We start from the raw sequence: 27,965 nt of genomic DNA on the forward strand, positions 1-27,965 counted from the left end.
TGACAAGAAAAAACAAATTCTTCATCTCACAAATGAAAAGTTGAACTGATAAGCAATGAAACACACCCTTGCTCAGTTCAGTACACTCAGGCGTTATGCTGCTACAGCCTTACTTTGTCTATGACCACTAGTTTATGGTGGCTAATGTTAGCTAATGTTAGCATGCTTGGGATAGACATTTCAGTTTCTCTACTTGTGCTTAGTTACGCTACATTTTAGCATGCCACAGATAAACAGTTTTGTGATTTTCACAAAAGTAAAACAAAAAGTAAACACCCAAATGGAGACATGCTTGATGTTTTCTGCTTTTGGTTCCATTTCACTCGCTCTCAGGTTTCCCATTGATGATGCCTTTGAAGATATACAGCTGACACATACTAGCACACACTTGTGAAGCCTGAGTGCAGGATTGACCCTGGGATACTTTGTGTGATTGTGCAGCTAACACTGATTTTAGAGCTACAGTGTGGGTGGGATGAAAACCGGGCTCCCTAAAAAGAATCACAAAGAATAGAAAGGAGACTGAGGGAGACCCACTGAGTGCAGGACTGGGAAGTGAACAGAAAAAACTCAAAAGCCAAGCAGTAGGGGAGAGCGGGAACAGAAGATGACCATGGTCAAAATGTTGAGCATTGAGGACGATGAGTTAACGACCTTGGCTTTGAGTAAAGTTATCGGAGTAAGCCTAGAAAAGATATTGTGAGTTGGAGAGAGGAATGAGGCAGTGCTGAGCACGCTCAATAAAAAGACAAATGAATGACAGAGAGAGACAAAGCAAGGCAGAGGGCGAGGGGGTGATTAACAGGGTCCAAAAGAAACTTATTGCATGCCCTGCAAAAGAAATATGCGATTTATCTCGAATCCTTTAAGCCTGGAGAGAACACAGAATCTGCTCATTATAGAACTTCAGAACACACACACTCTCCATCTCTTCTCTCTTTCTTTTTGTGTCTTTCTCTGGCTTCCAGCTAATCTCTTCCCCCCAGCTGCAGTCTCTATTTCACCAGCAGAAAGAGCTCCGCCGACTCCTGAAAGCAATGCCACTCTCTGCTCTTCTTCTTCTGCTGCATTATGCACAATGGAGGGCTAAAACCTCCCTCGCTCTGCTTATCTGCTCGTAATTGGCTGCGAGCGGCGGGGCCGAGCCGAGCCGAATCAGGCTGTTCCTGCCTCAGTGGTCAGATTGCTGGAAGAGACTGGAGCTGCAGGGATTTAAATGTCATACTCATTTGCCGCCGGTCAAGACAGGCGACCCGGTGAATATGTGGTCTGGTAGGTGCAGGTCTTACTCAGCAGGAGGGGGTCTGCAGTCGCATAGTGACAAATAGGAGAGGGTATGGTGGGAGTGGAGGGGCTAATACCTATGGACCTGGATGGACAGGGATGGACTCTGTGAGGCTCCGCTGCTAGAAACTGACTCAACATATTGGCAAGGCCAGCAGAGTTGCATGGTACAAAAGGCTCTAGCTTACACTGCAGATTACTGCTGGTGGGAAGGGACACTTGTCCTCAACTGTATCTGAGGCGGTGGTGCAGTATAGCTGTATGTGCAAACCAGTATGTGAATGTAACTAATTGACTTCATTCACTCAAGTACTGTAAATTTAATTATGAAGGACTTGTACTAACCCGAGTATTTCCATTTTCTACTTTTGTTTCTACTGCACTACATTATAGAGGGAAATATTATGCTTTACTTCATTTGTATGAAAGCTATAGTTAGTTTTAATCTTTGCACAATAAAATTTTACATACGAAACGGGTCAGTTTATAAAATATGATTATTCTCATCTTGAATTCTGGGTTGGTCATATATTTATCCAATCAAATGTGATTTGGAGCGATTCACTAACCCTGCCTATCATATAAACTTGACTGTTATTCTGTCATAGCAGCTAGCACGGTGATATCAGGTCAGAGGTTTGTGTTTGGGTCTCAGTTAGCAAAAACATTGTTTAAAGAATGTGGTTGAGGTCTATTTATTAATTTCTCCCTCATCCTCCTCTTGAGCTCACCACCAGGGGGAGGGAAGTGTGGATGGAGGCCAACAGTCCTCTGCAGCTTCATATCGCGCCACCGAATTTGCTTAGCAACACCCAGTTTTGAGAAATCCAATCAAATCTGAAGCTCGACTGAAACCCAGAAATACATCACATAACAGAAGATAAAGATGCTCTGACTTCTGTTTTACTGTAATTTTAAGTGAAATTTTGAATACAGGACTTGTTCTACTTGTCCTAGTTTTATATTGTTGTTGTACTATTTTTACTGAGGTAAAGTATCTGAATACTTCTGCCACCTCTGATGCAAACACACAGTGGGTAAGTAAGTGGATATATACAAATATGTGACATATGTTCTGCTTGTGAGTCAAATGGACTCACAAGTGACTACTAGATAGGAGTTTTGATAGCCTTTACTCACACCAAGTTAGGGAATTTGTCAGTGTGAGAGCAAAAGCACAACTTTTTGTTTTCTTCAGTTCACGGTGTGTGCAGACCAGATGCTGCTGATTTGCAGTCTCATGAGGCGTTACGAAATGTTCTGCTTTCTCTGAAGGTTTGTTTTGATAGCGAGGCAGGTGGCACCGCATAGGCTATGGGACTTCATGCATGAGTGAACACATTATCAATATGAAAAGCTGCTGAAATATTTAGTCAAGACAGATTTCTACCTGTGGGAAGCCATCTCCTACTTTGTTAGGTACACTGAACTTTTGGAGTATAAGCTTATTACTTGGAAAGTAGCCTATCAATACATTAAAATACCTTTTTTCTTGATATGTTATCATTTGTACCATCAAAAGTAGTACAAGTGACTAAAATGCACCTTTAACTACAAATATGTTATATTCGAAAACTCACTTCTAACTAAGAAATTTAGTATACCAAATTTTTTTCTTTTCCATTTTCTCCTAAGTTTAAAATGAATGATTCCCCCTATATTGTAGACTGTGCTGCTGCTGGCTGTTGCTTTTGGCCAGGGATAGATGAAGATGGAAGGGAGATAGTAAATTTACACTGTCAGAACAACCCTAACCCTGCAATAAGCTACTGATCCCTCACTGGCTTCCCACCCACTGGTATCTGTGCTTGAAAGGTAGCAAAGTTTATTGTTGTTCACACCAGCATGTGAGCTATCTGAGGTGATTAAGTTGATATAAATATATTTCACTTGCTTTTAGTGTTATGACTGGATCAGCGCGTTAAGTTTAACACCTTAGGCAGCGTAGATATTACCACCATACGTGAGGTGTATGAGTTTATACCTGTGTGATGTGCGTTGGCTTCTGCCCTGGTGACTGTGCTGATGATGTGGAGGTCCTGGAACAGCGCTATGCCTCCTGACACCCTGAGGTCAGAAGCAGGCCGGCTCACTCTCTCTATTCCGGTGATGGTTATCCTGGGCTCGCTGGGCTGCAGCACCATCACCACCGCATCAATGTCAGGAATGGTGATACAAGTATCTTCACCAAAACACCTGGAGATAAGGGAGGTGAAGAAATGTAGGTGAGTTAGAGGTGGAAAGTCAAGCTGACATTGCTGGTAGTGGTCTGGTGTTGCAACAGAGTTTTGACATCACAAACACTTCAACACAGTTTGGATTAGCATCAGATGCAGCTCTAATGTTAGCAAGAAGAGTCAGATTGAAAGCTGTGTAAAAGTCTTCACCAACATACACTATAGTATGCATGTTCTGGTTTTACCGCCATATTTAGCGCACAGATGGGAGAGTAGTATTGATCTTCTCATGGAACTCTTGGCAAGAAAGCAAAAGTGTATTTCCCTAAATGTTGAACTATTCATTTAATCTAGACATCTTTTGACCTGCTTACTGGAAAGAGTATTTATATAAAAAACAGTAATGTATTACTGATATTCTTTTCAAAAGTACTACTATTTTATTCATTACTTTTATTTTGACTTTTTCTTTAGAGGAACTAATCCATGAGCAAATATACTACTGTTTGTGAAAAATATGGTACAATGCGCTCAACTCACAATAATAAAGCAGGGTGCTGAAAGTAGTCAGAATGAATAAGAAAGGCTGGGACAGCACACTGAGTTTACTTCTTTAATTCCCACACAGATGTTTTGAGCAAGACACCCTTCTTCAGAACACACGCTGAATATACTACTTTCTCATATTGCACATGTTGATCAGCAGCTGTGTCCTCTTTTAAAAAACTCAAATACAGCTTCCTCCCCTGTAGGTGTGTGTAATTGTGTTCTTATACTCTTGTCAGTAATTACACTGAGATTACAGAGGGTTACCAGAGGTACTGAAACTGAAATCTGCTGTTGTACCGTTACAATGGCCACAATCTTCCACAAATGTCATACACAGTCTTGTCCAAGTGTAAATTGGCCTTCAGGAGTGTATGACAGTGTGGTGAAGGGCATTTCTTTATTTTCATCTTCTGATTTGATTCAGTATCGCTAAACACTATTCAGTGAAGAGAAGGTCATATACTGTATAAGGACCATCCGGTTGATGTACAGCACCAAAAGGTGACAGAGGAGCACTTGGGTGTTTTTAAAAAAGAGCTCTTCTGATTTAATGAGTCATGTTCAAAGCTGCTGTAAAATATGTGTTGACATCAGAATGTCAAAACTGTAGAGAATTGCAGCAGCTAATAAAGCTTATCGACACCAACAGGAGCTCTTAGCTGCACTAAAACTACTGTAAACCACAGTTGGTAAAGTCCATATCCAGACCACAGTGCGTGCAGTTATTTAGGGGGTAAAACACTCTGCCAGTACTCAGGCAGCAGACATAGACCTGCAGCAGTGCGCCTGCTGTGTTTTCATACGTGCATGTCTGCCTCCCCGCCTGCCTGTCAGTGTGTGATAACATGTGTTTAAATGCACAGCATCCACTGGCAACCTTCAATGGACGGACACATATCAGCTCTCTAGGACTTGAGCAAGCTAGCTGTGAGCTCACAACACAGCCGCACAGAGAGAGACACACACACACACACACACAGTGTAAAGACAGCAGATTACACATTAATCAAAGGAGTAAACAAGAGACATTAGAATAAAAAAAGGACAGAGACGGGGGGAGGGTACTGAGGGTGGTGATGGTAGAAGGTGGTTGGTATAAGCCGTGAAAGCTGAACAAACAACCAGATTTTTGTTTTTACATTTCACCAAACACACAAGCACACAAACATCTGTCAGTGGGAGGGACATCAATGCTTTCTCCCCCTACTGTAGCTCTGCAACGAGCTACAGGAAGAAATGATGAATAGCTTATTTCCTGCATTGGAAAACCAGGATATAAGCTTTTCTGAACAAGATATAAACCTGATATCTTCTCGCCTACATTCTGATGTAAACTACGCTGCAATGCATAAATCCATATGCTGATTCTCCATATGTTTTCCCATCTCTAGCCAGGTAGTTTTTGTGAATTTTTATGAATACAATTCAGAGACAAGAAAAACTGAAAGGAAGAGGCAGTAAAAAAGAGGTTTGGCTGAATGTTAAGGCAAAATATTCAAAAGTGGCTTTTAATATTCAGAAGACTTTCCTGTAAAATATTTGCTTAGCATGATTGATCATACACACGATGCCCATTGGGGTTGTACTACCCCAGGCAGTTTTTAGGCACAGACAAGCTAGATGGTCAACTAGGACGCTAGCAGCTGGAGGGACAACAAAGTGGAGGAAGGAGGCCAAATCTATCTTTAAAAGTGTGTCACACTGCTGTCCAATAACGCATTTTACAATGTTAAATAAACCCACTATTGAGCTGATCCACAATGTCAAGATCAAGACAAATTCAGGCCACTATTTATGAGACATCAGCAAGTTCTATTTTCAATGCAGAGCTATCAGCTGTATAATGTAGGCAAAGTCTGAGACTGATAATACCTGCAGCTCAATACAGAAATGACACAGACTGTCTGGGATGTTGAGGAGCCGGAGACACTCCTCCACAGATGATCAGAAACCTGGATAATGTCAGAATCCTACAGAGATATCAATTACCAGGTTTCTTACATTTCATGTTACATCCTGAATATGATTAAAACCAGGATAAGACTAATAACAGGGATGCTAGTGTGCATGTTAAAGTATTAATTGACAGATTGTGTGTTGCTGACGACATGACACAAACTAGAACTTGAATAAAGTTGAATTAAACTAAAATATCATTAAATTAGTATAATTATTATAAATTGAATGTAAAGATGAATTCCCTCAGGGGCTCTAACCCTGGTATAATCATTATAAAACTGCCATGCGCGTTTTCATGTTTTTCTTTGGTCTTTAGAAAGCACAAACTTATAGTGATAAATTCTTGAAAGACCTGATTTTTTCATGGACGTACTTAACTCAGTTGATGGAAAACGCAAATTCACTACTAGTTTCATGAAATACACACTCATATATATATGTGTGTGTGTGTGTAAAAAAAAAAAATCCCTGAAACTTCGCCTGGCAGCTGGATGAAAACCTAACTATTGTCTCTAATCCTCCGCAGTCAGTTGTCTGAGGCTATGGTTTGAGACAAAAACAGGTTTGAGGGCATCGTGTAATCTCTCCTTGTCTTTCTTGTGGCGACGGCCGGTTGCGGTGGTGTGTATCTGTTCGGGCACTAAGCCATTGTTGTGAGCAGTGGAAGATACAAACTCAGAGATGCAGGGAGACGGCTGCTGCATCGGCTTGCCGAGCTGGAAAAAAACCTGGAGCCAGTCCAACTTAATTATAAAGAAATATGACAAGGGAGCCTAAAAGGGCTGTGGCAAAGATTAGCACTGGTTACTTTTATTTTCTTGATGCCTGCAGTAATTGCAGTTATTAGGCATCAGCAAGAAACAAATTTAATTGCATTTGGAGGAATTAATTAACATTGCTGTTTATTTGTGAGGAATGATACTGTCCGCGGTAGTCGGGCGAGTTTTTTCCAACAGTTGCTGATGTGTTATGGCGGGAGGCCATGACTCAGGCTCTCACAGCGTAACTAACTCAGTGGAGGAGAGTCTTTTTCTGCTGCTGTCTGCTCTGGATGGAGTACTAAAACAACAAATTGGAAGCTAAATCATCCGTGTTATCAACGAGACTCTACACTTGGATTTGCTGCAGTAAACAGAAGTTGCACCCTAGTCACAGACACACTCTCAATGGCCAACACATATGCAGGAGTGGCAACAGGAAGACTATTCAGCAGCCTCTACAGTGTATTCAATTTCATCCCGTTCCAAAAGTGTTTAACATGGTCTCACCTCTGCAACTGCAGCTACACTGTAGATGAAATCTGAGCATTCATTGTTAAAGTTTTCCATTTAATGGAAACAGGCTTTGAATAACTCATAAGTCTTCATTCAAGATATGAGAGCCAAGCACTGTATCTTAAAATGTGTGTATTGTTCTAGTGCTCACAAGGTTATCTGTATACTTACATATACTGTAGAAATCCCCAAGGTCTAATATTCTGTCTAAAACAACTGAGAACACTTCCTGTAAACCACATATTTTATTACTGAATTATGATTAATCTCTAAACTTCTTTTTTTTTTTATCAGGTTCTTGAGTGCAAGGAGCCAAAAATAGAATCCGTACAAACTCTCATAAAATCTAATGATTAACTTGGCAATAATACAGAGACAGATTTACTGTCTCAGCACCTACCCAAGTACACAATAATTCCTTGATCACTCAGGAGTAGAGTTTTAGTTTTCCTCATTTGTTCTCATACATCATTCAATATATACACACATTTGTAGTTGTGTATAGAGTATATAGGTTTGTGTTTATATGCATGTACAACATGTGTGTAAGAGGAGGCCTTAGAGATCAGATTACATATTAAATGAGTTCAGAGACTTCCACACAGAAATGCTAATCAAGGAAACACACTAACTGTACCTCAACCTCTGTCCCCAGACAGATACCTTGTTCCTTATTACATAGAGAATTACATTCTCACCTTTATTTCCTGTTTGGTAAGAAATAAATGTGTGTAAAACAAAAGTACATAATTTGTCCTGCCCTCTCTTGATTAAATGTGAACTGTAGATCTGTGATACTTTGTCTTTATTAAACATCACACTTATGGTGCAACCACACAGGTGTTTTCACTTTGCCTGGTTAGAGCACTTCTCAGGACTGTCCTTTTCATTTTTATTTGTGGGGTCTGACATGATGTGGATGGGAGAAGAGAAGAGGACAGTGTTTATGTAGACAGTTTATTTAAAAAAAAAAAACCCCACACACAGCATATGTATTTGTGTGTGCATTTATTCCATAAGCATAGTCTCTAAAGCACTCCACATGCCCACATGCACAAGAAGAAACATGACTGGTGAGCCGACAAGGGAGGGTTGTTGTGAAAATCAGTGTTGTTTGCTTAATTATTTTCTTAATGCCTGCAGTAATTGCATTTATTAGGCATTGGCAAGAAACAAGTTTAATTGCATTATTTGTGTGGAGTGATACTGTCAGAAGCAGTGAAAGAAGTTTTTCCAACAGTTGCTGACATATTATAGCAGGAGGCTCTTGATGTAACTGACTCGGTGGAGGAGAAATTATTCTGCTGGTGTCTGTTCTGGATGCCAGTATAAAAATAACAAACTGAAAGCTGTATTACATGATATCAATGAGGCTCTACACATGTTTTTCAATGGATGGTCTTTCACACACTAGCCACATATATCCGCGAGCAGTGTTTCCCCACTGTTTCCATCCATATACACACGCACACACACACAGCATGTATTCTGTTATGGCAACTAGCAGACCGGTCAGCAGTCTGTGAGAAAAACTTAATTTAAACAACAATTAGCAATAACGCAAGCTTAGCCATCATTAGCATAATGTATTCCTTGATAATCGGTGTGCCTCTAGCTTCGATGACTCTGCTTCATCACCAGCAGCCTGTGCAGCACACACGTACACGCGTGCGCACACACACACACACACAACTGCACGCACGCACACACACACTCACTTCTGTTGTGTTAGTTGAAGTTCTCGGGCCCGCGGCCGTGCATCGAACCCAACAGGAGGGCGGAGAGTGAACCCCCAGGGCTGTGCTGCAGGGGTCTACATATATTTAAAACAATCATGAATTTTAATGGTAACCCGCTGAGGGAGGCCGATTTACCAGCCAGCATCTCTTTCTCTCTCTCTTCCTCTCTCACACACACACTCTCTCTCTTTATATCTCTCTTTCTTTCATTCCTCTGGCAAAACCCAGGCAGAATTATTAATACATGACATGAAAATGTAAAAACTGGCCCCCGGTGGCGACAGCGAACAGAAAATGGTGTACTAAAGGAAAAGGAAAGTGACAGCAGAGGAAAGGAGAAACAGAGAGAGAGAGAGAGAGGAGTGAGAGAAGGAGGGGATGTGATCAATTTGGGAGAAGGGAACTATGTATCAGTCAGGTTGTGATATCTGCTGTGTTGTCTCAACACTTAACAGAAGTTTTGTGACGGGTTAACACTCCGCATAGCTAAGATAAGAGGTACAGAAACAGAAAAACAGAGACAATAAGGAGGACTAAAGGAAACAAATGTAGGTACGCAGATAGAAAAGTGAGATTAAATGTAGAGGAAGTGGAAGAGAGTAAAGAATAGAAAAAAGACAACTGTAAGAACAAGAGGAAGAAGAAAAAAGGGGTGTTTTACTTACTGGACAGCAGTGGAGATGTGAAGGCGTCGGATTCCTGGTGTGGGAAACTGGCGAGAGTTTATGTAGGAAACTTTCCTCACAGCAGTGTTCATGTTCTCCAAGTCCTCTCCCTCCATAACAAGGATAGACTGAGCTGGGTTAAAGTGGAACTATGGACAGAGAAACAGAGAAGATAGATGGATAGAGGAACTTTATATGATAAATGTTTAGCTTGTAAAAGCCATTTAAAGCTGCATTCAGTCTTTTCTAACTGAGTCGCTATAGATTAGAGTGTGGTGTCAGGCATAGGCACTAGCAGGAAATCTTTGCATATAAAAAATTAGAAAGTAAAAGAAAGACAAAATTGCAGAGGGCATGGCTGGATTAACCTGCTAGGGGACCCTGTGCTAAGAATAACCTGTTGGATGATTATTAACTCCCCCATTCCTCCTCCTCCTCTCTGTGCAACGTGCATGTTTATTCTCACTGGAGTACTGCCTCACCCAAATTTTCTGTGTGGTAATTTGATTAAATTCAACTTATTAACATACAATATAGAAGCACAAAACTGAAATAATGAAGGTCTTAAAAGTAGATTTTGACCCCCAGACCTTCTTCAAATCTATTAACAAAGCAAAACCCACCTTAAACCTGCATATTAATTCATTTTTTGGCCACTTGGGGGCAACGCAACAAGCTGTCAACACAACACTGAAATGTTATCACCTTATGAAGATGTATGTGGAATGTGTTAGAAAATAATTGCCTATTTACACATCCAGCAGATACAGAGCAACATTAGGATTCATCTGCAGTCATGTTTTTGACCACTTTATGAATTTAAGTTCAATATTAACTCTTCTTTCGGTTTGGTTTTGATTTCCACCAACTTCTGAGGGAAATATCAAATGCTCTGTTATGTTCATCAACTAGCTACTACCTGCTGTTTGGTGATGGTCAAGTAATGTACAGTGGGATGAACCAAAGACGCTGAAAGATGCTAAAATACTCCATGGAGCTGAGGGGAACTGCAGAGTCTGGTAATAATTCTCTGTAGCTTTGTTACTATGAAAAACCACATTGTCATTTAATCCATTGTTGATATAAAATACTGAATAGAACAGCTTCAACACCATTATAATGTCAGATATGTGATTTAGAGGTGCATATTCTAAACACAATTTGCAATTAAATTAACAAAAACAGTTGACACAGCAAGTCTGGAGCTTTTGGGGCCCTGGGACAATTGCTTGCTTTGCCTTGTTGGTAAGCTAGCCTTGGGTAACGAAGTCCATCAAACTTTCAAAACCTACCAAGTGCTATCTTTCTATTCATTTCACTGTGCAGTAGTATGCATGCCAACTTGCAGAGACTTGAAACTTGCTTGAAAAAGGTAATCCATTAAAATGAACAACATTTCTGCACCATTTTCACCACATTACCATACAAAACCAATGTGACTTTGACTAAAAGAATGCAGATCTGATGTTCACTGTGATGGATCACCTTTTATATGGTAGTTTCATCCTTTAAGGACATGAATGGAAACCAATGGCTGCCTAGATTAAAGGAAGGAAATGGTGAGCAGGCATGTATGTATTTTGTAGTAAATGGCTTAAAACATAAAAAACACTGGTATGGCCCTTTAAGTCAAGGGGCTAGAAAATAGTCAGTGGACGCTCATCACAAGTGTAGTGTGTCAGAGGTGTTTGTGTTCTCCTGCAGGGATTGATGGTAGGGATTTGAGGCCCTTGTTCCTTTAAAGAGGGTTTAGTGGTCTCCTGCTAGAATTGCACTGAGTGTCTCCCATTTCCTAAAACTAGCTCTCAGCAGCAGGGTGACAGTACTTCAGCACTCCATGTGGCTCACCATACACTCCCATTCCCCTGTCATTTTCCCCTTCACACCTTCCTTTCTCTTGCTGTCTCCTCTCATCTTTTCTTCTGTCGCTATACTTGCTTTCTATCTGCCCCTAAACCTCCCTCCCTGTTATTCTCCTCTGATTGTGCTGTGCCAGCCCTCCACCTGCCTGGCTAAATGCTGTCCTTAAGCCTCCTGTGGACTTATGGAAGCCACGCGAGTGTGCGGCTGAGAAGAAAATGAAATAGCTCTCAAAAGATAAACTACACTGGCCCTAGAGAGGTGGTCCTCCTCTCCTCTCCCCCCGGCTCATCCCACCTTGTCTTTGCTGCACCATAGCACAAGGAGTTCTAAGGAAAGAGCAGTAGGTGAGAGTGAGAGAGGAAGACCAAAGAGAGAAAGATACAAAAAGAGTTAAAGGAGCTGGGGGTGGGTGGGTGTTTGAGTAGGGGGGCGGCTTAGAGTCTACACAAGACCCCATCCATCTTGTCTGCCCTCTATCTTCCACCGTGCAGGGAGATGGATTAGCTGAGCTGGTGAAGGGGTGGGGGTGGGGGGTTTAGCTAAGGAGTTTCAAGGAAGCCAACTGGTGATTTAGCTGTGGCGATTTACAGAAAAAGCATTCTTTGTGTCAACTAGGATCAAAATGTTGTTTTGTTACATTTTCCGAGTCCTAACCCTGAGTCCCTGTGTTAAGTTGAATGTTTTTGAATGTTTTCTCCTGTTATTATATGCTACATGGTGTTTTTATATCAAACTCTCTTTTTACTGCTATCTGGAATTAATTTTATGGTAAATTAAAAACCAAAATAATACTGACATGGTAGGTGTATATATAGGCAGCTTATTTCTGGTTGAATAGGGTGTGTGAAATTTATGAAACCTGTAATGAAACTTTAGAATGGAAATACATTTAATTGCTAAGTGGAGGTGCAACTGTGAAGAAAGAATGCTGGATTATGAAAAAATATAAGTAAGCCATGTGTGCACATGCAAACACAGACACAATGTAGCTGTGAACATTGCTGCTGTCTCTTTAAATATCAGTCTTCTTCATTGTGGACTGATGTAATCTGTGACATTGTAATTTTTAGTTAATTTTGTCCAATGGTTTAACCCTGAATCCACTATCTTATTTACATTAACTGAAGTCAGGCTTGTCTCAACAAGTCTAGTCTCCTTTCTGGAATATCATGGTGTTACTTTCTGTGTGTGTGTCTGTGTGTATGTACCTTGATATTCTTATCCAGGCTCTCCAGGGAGTTGATATCCAGTCCTTCTTTGCACGCCTGCAGACAGGATATGACTTTCTGACTCTCGATCTTCCCTGGTCGGATGGTCAGTCCAGATAGGCTGCCCCGGAAGTACTGAGTGAACCACGGCTTGGTCACCTCTCCACCTACACACATATATACAGAATAGACTAAGGGTAATACTCCACTTTCTATGAAGTGATTACAATGGGTCACAGAAACATCTTGTTTCAAAGTAGTACAAGATATTAACATTCTTGGTTATGGTTAATCTAATTTAATCATCAGCACTGCATCAAATTTGTCTCTACTGGTTTGTGTTCCCTTACACACCACAAGGTCATCAAACTGGCAGTGACCTTGTCCAGTCTTATATGATTAGTCCTGATGACAACATTATGGCTATAATTGGCCTAAAGACTAAATGACTAAAGACTAAATGCTGTGTGTCCCCATCCTGTGACTAAGCGGCAGGGTGCTGCTGTGGAAGTGTGTTAGTCAGCCGGCCCATCCCAGCTAAATAAAGGTAAAGAAAAAGTCAACACATTTAAAGTATGCCCTCTGAACTCTGTAAAGGCCAATACCAGCAAGAAGAGTCTCCAAACCACTCATTAGCTGAAAGGTTACTAGCTCTGGGTTTCAAAACTTCACCTTTCCATTCCTTTCCTCACTTCTTCTTCCCTTCTCCAATTCTGGCTTTAATCCACCAAAGCACTAAAGATATAGAACAGTCCCTTTATCTAATAATCCAAACCCGCTGTACGTCAAAAACATTTCCCAGATGAAGTGGAGCAATAACAGATGGGCAAAAATACAGCTAAGGTGAACACCAGGACCAAGAAACCTTCATTCTGTCTCTCTATTATATGACTATACTGTATATATAGCCTCTCAGCGCAGTTTGTAATGCACCTGCTCCCAAGTTAGAGGTAAGCAGCACACAGTGACATTTTATATATTCTTTTCATACTTATTTTTCATCTTTGTAACCTTCTTTTGAGCCACTGTAGGTTGTAATTCTAGTGGACCATGGCTTCAAATCATCCAACTATCTTCAGCTCCAGAGTTGTGAATAAAACAACAATCACCAGTGTTGGAGGGAGAAGAGCAAGTTGCAGGCAGCAGAGGATGCTGCTGGGCACTCTGATGTTGATGCATTTAAGGAGATACATTCTCTATAGGTCGCTAAATCAGCTTAATAAGACCATGGATGGTAGCTCCCATGTTGCCCTAGACTACTTTTTGACAGCCAGCTGCTGAAGGTGAATGTACACACCTTTCTTGACCTTTCTCCCTTGCTTAAGTATGACCTCCATTTAAACAATGCAACAAGAGATCCTTGCTATGCAATGAATGGCTTCCAGATCAGGTATCCTTTTACTGCCAAGTGACAAACTGCCAGAGGACACAATTGATCCTACCTCCAGTAAGCTCTGCTAATTTATTCTGAATACTCCCACCTCATCACTCTAATGGCTTACTTCTTTTGCTTATTACAAGGCTGTGGCAGGTGGGAGTCTAGTCACGGCACAAACTGATGGGTAATACTATATGTTGGCACTGGAGTACTCGTGGGTGATAAGAGGGTAAAGACCAAAGCAGTGACAGTCAGCAGCAAGATACCCTTTCAAAATCAGAATCATCTTTATTGGCCAAGTGTGCTTATGCATGAAGGAATTTGACTCCGGTTTAGTAGCTCTCACACAAAACACAATACAACACTCTTCAGAAAGATATACAGGAAATGTCTATAAACATGTGAAACTGTTTCTGTGAACTGTCAACAAGATACAAATAATACAAAGAAGTAAAGAGTGCGCACGAGTGCTGAGATAAATATTGAACGGTAAGAAAAAAAAGTGATGTTACTTTATATACAGTAGTAGGTGGTTACGTACAGTAAAAACAGCTTGTTCAAATATACAGTAATGAATAAAATGTATTGCACATTTTGTATTTTAGACTAAAATAAATATGTATAATTTGTAGTAACAGTGGGTATTATAGTGTTCCAGGGTTATTGAACAGTGACTATTGTTCATAAGTGTGATGACGAGGGGGAAGAAACTGTTCCTATATGTGGTGGTTTTCATTTACAGTGTTCTGTAGCGCCTATCAGAGGGGAGAAGTTGGAACAGGTTTTGTCCAGGGTGTGAGGGGTCTGCGGTGATTTTCCCGGCTTGTTTCCTGACACTGGAGGTGTACAGGTCCTGGATGGTGGGCAGGTCAGCACCAATAATCTTTTTTGCAGACCTGATCGTTCGTTGTAGTCTGTTCTTGTCCAGGTTAGTGGCTGATCCAAACCAGACAGTGATGGATGTGTAGAGAATAGACTCAATGAATACAGTGTAAAACTGGATCAGCAGCTCCTGAGGCAGGTTATATTTCCTGAGCTGGTGCAAGAAGTTCATCCTCTGCTGGGCCTTTTTGATGACTGTGTTGATGTTGGACTCCCACTCCAGGTCCTGGGAGATTGTGGATCACAGAAACCTGAAGGATTCCACAGCCAACACAATGCTGTTGAGTACGGTGAGGGGGTCCAGCTGTTCAATCTCCCGTCTGGATGCTGACGCTGTCTCTTGGATTATGCCGATGACTTTTGTGTCAACTGCAAATTTCAGGAGTTGCACAGATGGGTCTCCTAAGGTGCAGTTGTTGGTGTAGAGAAAGAAGAGCAGTGGGGAGAGCACACATCCCTGAGGGATGCCAGTGCTGGCTGTCCCGGTGCTGGATGTGATTTCTCCCAGCCTTACCTGCTGCTTCCTGTCTGTTGGTAGTTTGTGATCCACTGACAGGTGGATGTGGACACAGTGAGCTGGGTGAGTTTGGTGAGGAGGATTTCTGGGATGACAGTATTGAATGTCAAGCTGGTTTACAAACAGGATCCTTGTGTACGTCCCAAAGGAGTTGAGATGTTGCAAGACGAAGTGCAGTCCCACATTGACTGGATCATCCACTCACCTGTTTGCCAGATAGGCAAACTGCAGGGGGTCCAGCAGGGGGCCTGTGATGTCCTTCAGGTGGGTCAACACTAGTATCTTGAGGGACTTCATTACCACAGACATCAGGACGACGGGTCTATAGTCATTCAGTCCAGTGATGGAGGGTGTCTTGGGGACCGGGATGATTGTGGAGTGTTTGAAGCATGAGGGGACTTCACACAGCGCCAGGGATCTGTTGAAGATCCGTATGAAGATGGGGTCCAGCTGATCAGTGCAGAGTTTCAGACAGGAGGCATGACACACTGTCTGGGCCTGGTGCCTTCCTGATCTTCTGTCTCTGAAAGCGCAGACACACATCCTCTTCACAGACCGTCAATGCCAGTGGGGAGTCAGGAGGGAGTGATAGCAGGTGGTGCAGCTAGTTGTGTGATGTCTGAGTTGGAGCGTTCATGTTTCACCTTCAGGACCATCAGTTCATTGTGAGGAGATCTGAATGAGAACTATATGCTAGAGGCCTGGAAAAGGAACTAGAGCTTGCATGAAAGAGAGGCTATTGTGCACATACTGACTTTCATGAGACTGTAAGCCTCAGATCCCTCAGTAAGCAGAACTTTCCCATGCCATGCTTTGCCTTCACTGGCCATAATTTGTCTGTGTATGTGCTGATTGCTTTGGTCCTCATCAACTTGAGAAGTCAAAACAGAGATGGGAGATCAAATTCATGAATGCATACATTTATGCACTAGACCTTCTCTCAGGACCTTTATTAAAGTGCCTTACTCATGGAATCTTTATACTTTTATGAGAGTAAACCTTTAAGCCTGAACTTTAAAGCTTTTATAAGACCAAAACTTTAGCACACAAGGATGTGGACATGACCAAAGACCTAACCTGCAAGCAAGTCTTGCCAAGCAGCTGATGCAGTTCACTTTCATTCCACCCAGTGCTGTCCATTTTGGTAGTTACTGGAAGAATGAGAAATTTAATCTTTGAACCAAGAAATCCAGTTGGTGACTGAACAAGTGCTATACAATGTTCTGCGGTAACTGCAGGGGTTAGGGGAATACTCAATTCAAAATTCCTTGGCTACGCTTCAACAGACATTGCCAAGCTTGACAGGGTACCCCTAATTCCCTGCTGATGGTGCAGGCACATGTATCACTGCCCAAACTGATGAATCCAGGGTCTGAAAAGCTCAGTCAGTGCAGGTGGAGACCACTACTGGATATACTTTATCATGCCCTACTTTCCTGGTGTGAAAATGTGATAGAAAGACAGCAGCGACTTTCAAGTTAGAATCATCCCCATGATTGCTGACCTGCAGCTATATTGTGCACTACAGTCAGAACTTATAAAACCGCAAGATCACATTTGTATTTCTGTATACCAAACTATGCCAAACCCATTCTTTCCTCTTTCTTTATGCTTCACTTGCTCTCCCACTTTCTCCACCCCCTTCTTAACCCAGTTACTATTTTCTTCCTTTTTCCTGCCTTCTCTTAAGATATCCACCTATCCACTCTGTCCTACACTGACAGATGTTATCAATTTAGGCCGCGGCCAGAGGAACCATTAAGGGTCTCAGACAGAGGGTAAAAAAAGAGAGGCAGAAGAGAGGGGATTACTTAGACGCTGCGGAGTAGGAATGATATGGGTGATAAAACCGCTGATCATTCCACTTTACAGAGACTGGTTTTTTATGTGGTGTCAGCTCTCTTTGCCCCGCTCTGTGCAGCTCTCCTTACTCTATAGATCTTCACTCTCCTTTTTACTCAACTTTATTTGCGTCATTTCTAAAAGAGCAACAGATGAGACTGGAGAGGCTTGGGTGAGCTGGAAATAGGATCATTACTTAAGTGTAAGTGTGAGAAATAGTCTCTCACTTACTGTGTGATTTATTGTACATACCTGTATCAGCGCTTGTGTGCCTGTATTTACTCAGTGTTCTGTATATATACAGATATATACTTTTCAATTTATGCATGTGTGCAATCATCAATACTTCTTCCTGCATGCTTGCTGCTGCGATGAGGGAGGCCAGGGAGGCAGAGCCCCAGTGTGTGATTACACAGATGAGGAAAAAGAAGAATGAGTGTGTGTTGCTCTTCGCTGTCTACTGTTACACACTTCTGATCACGAATACACTCTGCCAGGTCAGAGGGTAAATATAGGCTGACTGTGTGAAAACTGCACAGCCAGCACTTACTCTCAGAGGTGAGGGAAAAAGGATGGGCGGGGGCAACCATTCTATTAGAAAATAGAGAGAATGAAATCTACAAATGCAACCTTTGCAGTCAGAGAATTTGCTGCTTTGTTGTTTCTGGGAGTTGTACTAACAAGTTCTAAGTGTAGAGTTGTAGTTCATATGTGGCTATGCAATCAGTAAACCTAATGCACATTAATGGGCAATAATAGATAGTTTGCCTGTAATGTTCATACCTGTTTTGTCCATAAATAGGTATTTTCAGGTTTCGGCGACTATGATAATGGCTGTTTCAGGAGTTTTACAAGAGTTAAAATCCTTATAGCCTAGACCGTGGATCTTATGTGCTGATTGCACATGTAGTATGAACATGTCCACCTGTGCTGACAACCGGTATTTTGGAGCAATTATGTACAATGAGGCCTTTTATACTTTCCACATCTGTCTAGACGCAAGCATCTACTAGGGTCCACAAGGTATAAAATTTTGTCATCTGCCCCTGTGGACATCCACATATATCCCATAATTATGACCACACAGACTGTATACATGGCCTTTAAGCATTAAATAATTCAACATTTTGGGAAATATTTTAAATGTAATATGTAATTATTTTCTTTCATCCCAAGAGTTAGATGATGATAGGGAAAATCTTGTAATCGTTGAATAACTGTTTAAGAGACTCCACGGGCTCCAGTTGATGCTTACTTGAATATATAACCCACCAGGGAGGGGAGAAAGAGGGAAACTTGGTGTCAGAATGAACTCTAATTGGAAAATAATGTGGGCAGTTGTTGTTACCCATCCAAGGCTACTACCTTATCTCCCAGCCTGATGCTGTGAAGCTAAAACATCTCTTGTATGAGACCTTGGAGGCCATAGTCAGGCCCTGTAGATAAACAGACTTGGCTCATAAATTGAACATTTCCATATATTGAACATTGAACATCTCTCCTTCACAAATGAACATTTTTTCCTCTCACAGATGAGGAGATTGATATCACTCTCTTATCTGTCTGTTGAGTATAAGGCTATAGCACGCAGCTGGTGCTCAGCTTAGAACCCAGCCAAGAAATAGTCTAGCACATAACCACTTCCTTTTTACACAGGTTTTTGTATGAATGGATGTCAAATTAGTGAGATTTAGAGGTGTTGTTAGGCAGAGTTTGTTACCTGTGGACAGTCAGACTAGCTGTTTCCCTCTGTGTCCAGTCTTTAAGCTAAGCTAACTGGCTGCAGCTCTATACTTATTGTACAGACATGAGAGTGAAGAAAGTGTATTTTCTAAAATGTTGAATCATTCCATTAAGGCCCTGATGTACTCAAAAATGGACAGGGATAACAGGGTGGACAGGGGTTACACATGCTGTTCTGTTTATACTACACTGAGTGTCTGCCTAGGCAGATGTATTCATACATGTGCAGTCTGTGCATAATGTCCATGCATACAGATGTCATAAATTCTAATTAAAGTATAATATGAACTTTACAGTATCTTGGTGCTTACAGCAAGCACAATAGTCTTGTCATTCCTCGACCAACAGCTTCAGTATATCACAGTTCGACCATACTGATATTTTAGGACAAACACTGCCGACAGTCCATAGTTTGTGCTAATATTCAGTATCTTTAAATTTGATTACACTTGTTATTTATGTTAAGTTAGAATATTATTCTCATCAGGGTTTTATTGACCTATGTTTATTGTAGATCATCTTAAGACATTTAAACTCATGCTAATAAAAACTGATTCATGTGTGTTAGCAGACTAGACTGGTTTCATTACAAATTATATTCATTTGCTGTGGTCAGGACAGAATCTATTTCCATTAGACAATGCTGACTGGCCAGTTAAGTGTTATGAACCATGAAATTACATCATGAAATTTAATTAAATATTGCAAAATATCACTGTTGCGTGCAACCATGCTGCTATTTTGAATTGACAAATCTTTTTTTATTTACTCTTTCATCCATTTGCACACTCTCTAATGCTGTCCTGTCTGAACTCAAAAATCCTCATTTGACAGTTTCTCTGTAATGCCAATCAAAAAAGATACAGAGATCAGGCGTAACTTCACTACTGCAGTTCTGCAAATGTTAAATTTTATTCTTAACTCTTTGATATACAACATGGGTCAAAAGTGACCTGACTGAGTTTTTATTTTCAATATCTTTGCGATAGATTAATTTCACCATTAAGTATTCCAGGTATTCCTCAATTAACTTGTTTTTGATCATCACAAATCTTTATTTTCATTTTCCCTTTCTTACCTTTTGTATCAGTACTCCTCTAATACACAACATGGGTCATAAACAACCCATATTTATTCCCTATGGTATTTCATGGATGCCTGAGTGTTTCTTTGCCATATCTTTGATATAAATGTATTTTATCTTTTAATATTCCAGGTATTCATTAAATATCTTGTTTTTGATTACGACAAATCATTATTTTTATTTTTCCTTACTTACTTTATGAATAAGGATGTCAACAGTTAACCGTTAATAGGTTAACAACTGAGAATATTTTTGACCAGTTACGCATGTAGGTCAATAGATTAATTTGCATACACACTCCACTAACAGCTAGACAATTACGTCATCAGGTATTCTTTTTGAATGGATAAAGTAAAATCAACTTCTACATGGAGTGTTGCATTTGCATTATGGCTTGTTTGTAGCATTAATGTTGCTAGGCTAGTGAGTTTGTTAAAGTCTGTTTATAGTGAGTGTGTTAGTCAGTCAGCCCTAAAAGTGTTTCGTTAGTCCAGTTTAACCTGCAGGAGTTTCTGAAGGCTTGTGCAACGTGTTTCTTTGCCATGGAGGAAATACATTCTAGTAAGTATACTGGTAAGTTCTCAAAAACGAAAGTAACGTTTCTTAAAAGTTAACTGGTTAGTTATTGGTTAATGGGTATCAGTCTGTGGAAAGCAAAATTAACCGAAACTGACATCCCTATTTATGGACAAACATAGGTTTTGTATTTCTACGTCACACATGGGTCAAAAATGACCCCTATGTATTCACTATGGAATTTGATAGGAAATTTTGATATTTGGAAATGTTTGCACTTAGGAACATATTTACTGCAGACAGCTATTCACATGCCACACATTTCACAACCCAACATGGCTGCTTTTGCACATCTGATGCATGTGAGTCTTATTTTATAATTGTTTTACCTAAGAAAATATTTGATATCTTGTATAAGATAACTGTACATAATATTTGAACATTAGGTTAACATATAGACTACTGACTGGGCTCCCTGGGGACCCCAAGAATAAACTTCTGTAAGAAACAACCATCATACCAAAACGTTAACTTTTTCTTCTCAAAACATTATTAATTATGTTATTATGTCATTATCAGTTAACATGATTAGTTATTAGAGCAAATCTCCTCAAATCCTTCACATTGCATACCGATCCTTCTCGCCCTCTCAGTTTTATTTCCTTTTATTCGTCATATTCACCACAATTCAATATCGATTTTATCAGTAATATCTGTATGTTATGAGTGACAAAGTGACAAATAAAAATATTTCAAATATTAAATATATTATTGTTTGGTCCAAATCACGGCTAAAACAATTATTTTAACAAAATTATTACTATAGTATGTCTTTATTTTTTTAAGTCACACGCACACATGGGTTATTTTTGACCCATGTGTGTAAACTGGATGTAGTAATACAAAAACTATTTTTGTTCATAAAGTAAGAAAGGAAAAATGAAAATAATGATCTGTGGTTATCAAAAACAAAATATTTACTGAATACTTGCTATATCTTTTGAAATAAATTGATTTCAAAAGATTTAGCAAAGAAACACTCAGCCCTGCATGAAATAACATAGGAAATGAATACAGGTTATTTTTGACCCATGTTGTGCATTCGACAGGGTTTGCATAGCTTGTGCATCAAAGGGTTAAGACCCTCAAAGCTGAAGCTACAGGAGTCAGTTTGACAATGAATGAGCTCAACATATTTGCAACCAAGTTTCTACATTTACACTCAGGGCCTTGAAAAGGCAATCTGCTGTGGCTAATGGCTTAGGTCAACATTTCAGTATTGCCTTTACAACTCTTTACTGAGGCTTAGCCCCAAACTAGAAAAGCGAAATAGTCTCTGGACTCCCTTTTCTATTCAAGGCCCTTTTAATCTCTCTAAAGGCTTGCAGTATTCAATGAAAGAAATAGGAGGATAGTAGGAGAGGTGGGGGGTCAATGCTGCAGATGAAAGACACAGTAGATGACCTGCTCCTGCTCCCACACAAAAAGATATCTTGGCTCTTTATCTGAGGCTAAGCATCACCGAACAGTCTCATTTGGGCTATCAAATCAACTGTGTACTGTACTGTGTGAAAAAGTGCCCTTTCTTCTACCCTTGTGTAATTAGTGGCAGCTATCAGTTTAGAGGAGAATTTAATTGTACGCCTTCATTCAGACTGGTTCAGTCATTTGTCAAAGACAGACAGAAGAGCCCTTCTTAATTACATTGTTCATTCAAGGCCAAGGAACACGTTCCACACTCAATGACTCCCTTAGTAATAATACTTCAGAAAATATTATTCATATTCTTGAACAGAGAGGAAGTTGTATTCAAGCTGCAGAATACCTCAAACACCTCATTTCACTGAGACTTTTATATCAAACTTTTGTTTCATTTGTGGGTGGTTCTCTTTCAATTACCTACAGGATTAACACATTCTATTGGATGAAATGAACTGAATATCTACACTCACGCTCACATCATTATCACCATAATTACCACCATGATCACTACTGACATCATCATCATCTACGCTCGGCTCTGCCGCCTCACCTTGCCAGCAGGCACCGACTGTCAGCTGTACATCAATCTGCGAGGGGTGGATGGGCCAGTCGTCTGTCACCAGGTAGGGGTCATAGGTCACTCCATCCACATAGAGTGTCACCACTGGAAACTCTACATTGATGACGTAGTAATGCCACTCCTTATCACAGATCTGTCAGAGAGAGAGAGAGTCATAAATGGATATGGAGTCATTTTATTAGTCATCACTTAGCAGCCACAGATGTTTGTCTCCTTTTGGAAAAAGTATACTGCTATGCAGAAAAACTAATTTTTTTTTCTTGATGAGTTCCAATCCAGAAATCAAACATCAAAATCCAATACAACATCCAATACATCCCACCTGAGATATGCTTGACTAGCTACTGAAAAGTATGCATATTTTTCTTTCCCACATTTTCTATTTTATTAACAGTTAACATATATGTTGTGCATGTTTTATCTTTCTACACAGTTACTGAAATGCTGTTTTAAAGCACAGAATACAATTCTGGTGAAAAAGCACAAAATCCCTGTTCTGAATTTATGTTTTTGGCCTACATCTATCAAATTTGAGAATTTTGACCCTAAAAAAATATCAGAATCAGGCTTAAAATAACCTCACCATGTGCAATTTGTGTGTAGCTATACAATGTAAACTCAGGTAGTATAAACCGCAAACTTCCCCAGAACAATACTGAGGACATGACCTCAGTGTCCTGGTAGCTACAGCTATAGTGAGAAGTACAGACTTCAAGTAACACAAAAGTACCAACCAGGTATTATTTCCCTTGAAATTACCATGCAGCAAAGAATTCAAATTCAATGAATTTGAAGTGGCTTGTATAAATCCACTTTCACACCTTGTTATATCTGACTGATTGTTCACAGGCTAGAGACTGCTACAGTTAAGAGAATAAGTTCAAATTCTTCAATATAAAATGCATTAAAGAGGACCTATTATGCTCATTTCAGCTGTAAAATTTTATTTTTGGACTCCACTAGAGTAGCTTGGGATGATTCACAGTTAAAAAAAACTCCTTATTATTTTATATTATTATTATATCATTATTATTATTTATCTCATACTGGCCCTTTATGCAGCCCCTCAATATACACAGTTATATACACCAAAAGTAGAAAAAGACGTTGGAAACCCAGCGTTCAGAACAGCCTGGAGCTGCTGCTTTTTGCTCACAGGGATTACTGCTACATACGTTTATCTCGTTATTTGACACGTCGGCCACTTTTAACATGAACATCCGACATTGTGACATTATATATATATGTCTGAAAATAAGGAAAAGCATAATACGTCCCCTTTAAAGAAGAACTAGAAATCTCGCCTTGTGGTTGTATGCCTCCGCCAACCAGTCAAGTGGCAGTTTACATCCATGTCTGTCAGGACTCATATAATATTATAGTGAAGACTTTGAAGGAATTTAATAAAATGTATTAAGTGTATATTCCTTCATGTTCACATGCTTGGCCAATAAAGCTGATTCTGATAGAACACAAAGTTGCAGCCATGACAGTAGACGATGCTTCAGATATGGATGTTGCTGCAAAGAAGCTACAAATACTAAAACGTGGATACTTCACACACATCTTCAACCTGGCAGCACAGAAGATCTATACAATCACCACAATCTCCAACAAACAATAACTAAACACTATCCAAGGTGGACACCAAGATTAGTGTCACCAATTCAGTATCTGTCTAAATGTGAAATATGGTCACAATCTCCCCTTCTGTTCCTGAGTTATGGTGTTGAATAATGGCCAGAAAGGTGTTTTTGCAGAACATTATAATGTCACAGTGACCTTGACCTTTGACCACCAAAATTTAGACAGCCTTTATTGCCATTTGTTTGCACACAGAACATTTAAAAACATACAATACTGAAACAAATCCTGTCCTTGGTCTTCCTCCTTGAGTACAAAGCTCCCTGATCCCCCCAAAAGAAAAACAATTTTGAGATGATTCGAATGGTTCTACAGAAACAAAGTGCCAGGTGTTAACATCAGAAGCACAGAATGGCCTCATATATTAGGTGTGTGGGGTTTTAGTATTGTTTGGATTATTCTCAACTGCAGCACGATCCATCATCTTACTTTTTTTTATAACCATATCTGAGTTGGAACAAGAGTACAGTTGTCCCAGCTAGCTGTTTCTTTCCCATTTAAGTGAGAAGATGTAAAATGAAAAAGCAAACACAAACCAGCACAACAGTAGGCCCACACTTGGGACAAATCGTCTGAAAGGTTAACAGATGGACATGAACACACACACACGCATACATATATATATATATATATATATATATAAAAGGTTAACAGATGGACATGAACACACACACACACACACGCATATATATATATATACACATATATATATATATATATATATATATATACACACACACACACACACACACACACACACACACACATATATGTATATATGTATATATACACACACATACATACATACATACATACATACATACATACAGTATGTATGTATAAGTTTTAAGTTTTAAGTTTTAAGTTTTTCCCGTCAGCTTTTTGTAGGCCTGCACCTTCATTCTTTGCTGGTGCATTAGGAGGTTTTTTTTGGCACACTGCTAGAAGCAATCACAAACAAGACTTTGAATTATTTTGACTTCTTGTCTTTGTCACCCAGAAATCATGCAAAGCGGCATTAGTTAGTTTGATGTCTTGTCACTTGTCACCTCTTGAGATCCTTTTGTACCAATAAAAATAATCTATGGTGCAGTGTCTCAGTTAGAAGGGAGGTTTTTTTTTCTATTACAGCTAACTCTTGTGATTTAGGGCAAAAAGACAGCTGTACCTGAACTCTTGGCTTGTGATGTTTTAAAACTGAATGGTTTCCTCTGTGCTTAAAGCTCACTAAAATGCATTAGTACGTTACCTTTCTAACCTCCTCTGAAGAATGCTTGACTGTGCCACTCATCAGCATGCTTGACCATTTACTCTCGCCTTGCTGTGCTTTTTAATTGATTGCACAAGCCCACTCATGCCTGTCCGTGTGTCTCTGAGTATATCTGTCTTTCCAGTCTTTTTTTTTTTTTTTTGCTTTAGGCTATGTTTTTATCTCAGTAGTGCCAACACTCATCGGGCCATGCTTCACCTCTTCCTCTCAGCTCCTCTGATATAACCTGGGACAGCCTTTGAACACTTAGCCTTGGGTAACCTCTCTCTCTAATGAAGAGCGCTCCACAGCCTGCTTATTAACACCGTGCTAGCACAGCAGATGGGAGTTCTAATCAATCCGGTTCATTTTCGCTGCTATTGAGGTGCGAGATACAACATCTGGCCTAATGGTGATCATTCTGCACAGCTGCTTAACACATATGTGGAACGTCGATCTGCTGGGATCCAGAATCGGGTGGGGATAATCTGATTGTGGTGTTGATGGTTTTGCAAATATGACTGATTCTGATTTGCTGATTTGACTGACTTTGATTTGCTGGTTAAATATATAAACACATCCAAACACAAGGTAGCCCTACACCTTCCATTTCTATGCATCTTGTGTACAGGCTGTCTAGAAATGATTTTGAGTTGTCTTCACTCCAGGATACATATTCAACACACTTGGCTTGTGCTCTTAATCCCTAACGTGTGTTGCATCATCAACTGGATTTTTTTCAATCTTTTTCCATCACATTATTAAGTGTGAAGTGTAAAGCATTCGTGTACACACACACTAATCCCTCTGACATTTACACATGCAGACTATACCCTCGCCTGTTCGACGGTTTCCTCCCTGTTTCTGCTGTGCAGTATTTCAAAGAGAGCTCAAGCTCATATGGGATCTGAGTGCCTACTGGGTGACTTCCTCTTGCTGGCTTCAAAGGGGAGACGGCGCAGAGCTCTTGCCCAAGAGGAGGCTGTCTCTGCCGGGTTGGAATGTCAGTTGGAGATCCCTCTAAGGGATAGAAGGAGGGAGGGAATAATGTAGTCATATATATCAATACAACTTTTTTAAGAGGAAACGCTTGTGATTTTAGAGTTACACTGAAATGGGTATTTGAAGAGTGATATAAATACCAGTATTCTTAGAGTTAAACTTGTGATGGCTAATATTTTTTCAGAAATTTTAAATCTTGAATTTTAATGTTTTCCAAGATTAGAGGATTGTAAAACCTACTGTCGGACAGCAAACACTTCTGAAACAGCACTTAGATCATCATGAGTCACTAAACTCTATTGAAAGCCAGACTAATGAACATTAGAACTGTAGGTGTAGTCTGACCAGCAGGATGTAGACTGTGGGTATGAGCCTGCCATTGCCATATTTCAGTTGTAATTCTCCTCCTCCCCTTCCGCTACATGAAACAACAACCTCCGAGCTAGCAACCTACCTGCTGAAAATGGCAAGTTTTGATGAAGATTTGGATTGTGCAATAAGGCAGGCCTGCTTGATTTTTTCGATGACTGGTTGTAAAGATATACAAAGAATTGTTTAGAACGTGTTCTGACACGGTCATCGTCGTTCACATCGTTGATGTGAACCATCTTTTAACTCTGGCAGCGGCATGCGGAAGTGACATTGACTTGTCAAATATCCTGATCTGTTCCACTTCACACGTGCTTCTGTTTAATAACGTTCTGATCTACATACAGCTATGAAATCGTCTGTGGTTTTAACAAGTCCAGTGAACTCCTCCAGAGCTGAAGTATAGGCAGGCTTGACCTTTAGGGCACCGATGATCAAGTTATGTTTGTCTTTTTTATGAGTAAAAGTTGTATCATGTAGTCGACATACATCTTTTACTGTTTTATGTGATGTTTTCTTTTGCAGGGATTTAGACATGTTAATGCCAGGGCTCGCCTTTCTACGTGTAAATGCTCCACCAAGACCAGTCCCCTCCCCTGCGACACTATTTTGCAAGGGCACCGCCACTGCATCCCAGGCTTAATGCCACCCAAGATGACTGTGATTGGTTTAAAGGGATACAAACAAGCCAGAGCATTTTTTCCCCTATAGCAGAATGGTAATGGGTTCAGTCAGACCTTTCTCCAGTGCTGGCACAGCGCTAAAACGAAGTGTGGAGAAAGGTCTGGCTATGCAAGACTACTGTAGGTTAAAGTTAATGAGCCAGTTAGTGTAGTCAGGAGATGTCCATCCAAGATTTGGTACAAAATGTCATTTTGCAAAAACAATAAACAATTTGCTACATTTAATGTTGGCCATCATTGATGTCCTGCTGTTTGTAATAGGTAGTATGTAATAAT

At 40.2% G+C, this 27,965-nt stretch overlaps 1 protein-coding gene across 2 annotated transcripts in view; it reads right to left on the bottom strand.

The window, feature by feature from the left end:
* Positions 1 to 27,965, bottom strand: part of LOC121898483 (calsyntenin-2-like) — a 206,710-nt gene that overhangs the window by 8,873 nt on the left and 169,872 nt on the right. For both annotated transcript variants that reach the window (XM_042413577.1, XM_042413578.1), the window contains exons 9-12: positions 22,713 to 22,875; positions 12,719 to 12,885; positions 9,648 to 9,796; positions 3,269 to 3,480 (exon numbers count right to left, since the gene is read on the bottom strand). In XM_042413577.1, coding sequence (XP_042269511.1) covers positions 3,269 to 3,480; positions 9,648 to 9,796; positions 12,719 to 12,885; positions 22,713 to 22,875 — 691 coding nt within the window. The remainder of the gene's footprint in view (positions 1 to 3,268; positions 3,481 to 9,647; positions 9,797 to 12,718; positions 12,886 to 22,712; positions 22,876 to 27,965) is intronic.

Source organism: Thunnus maccoyii, chromosome 6 (assembly GCF_910596095.1).
Source record: "Thunnus maccoyii chromosome 6, fThuMac1.1, whole genome shotgun sequence".
In the NCBI taxonomy this organism is placed as follows: domain Eukaryota; kingdom Metazoa; phylum Chordata; class Actinopteri; order Scombriformes; family Scombridae; genus Thunnus; species Thunnus maccoyii.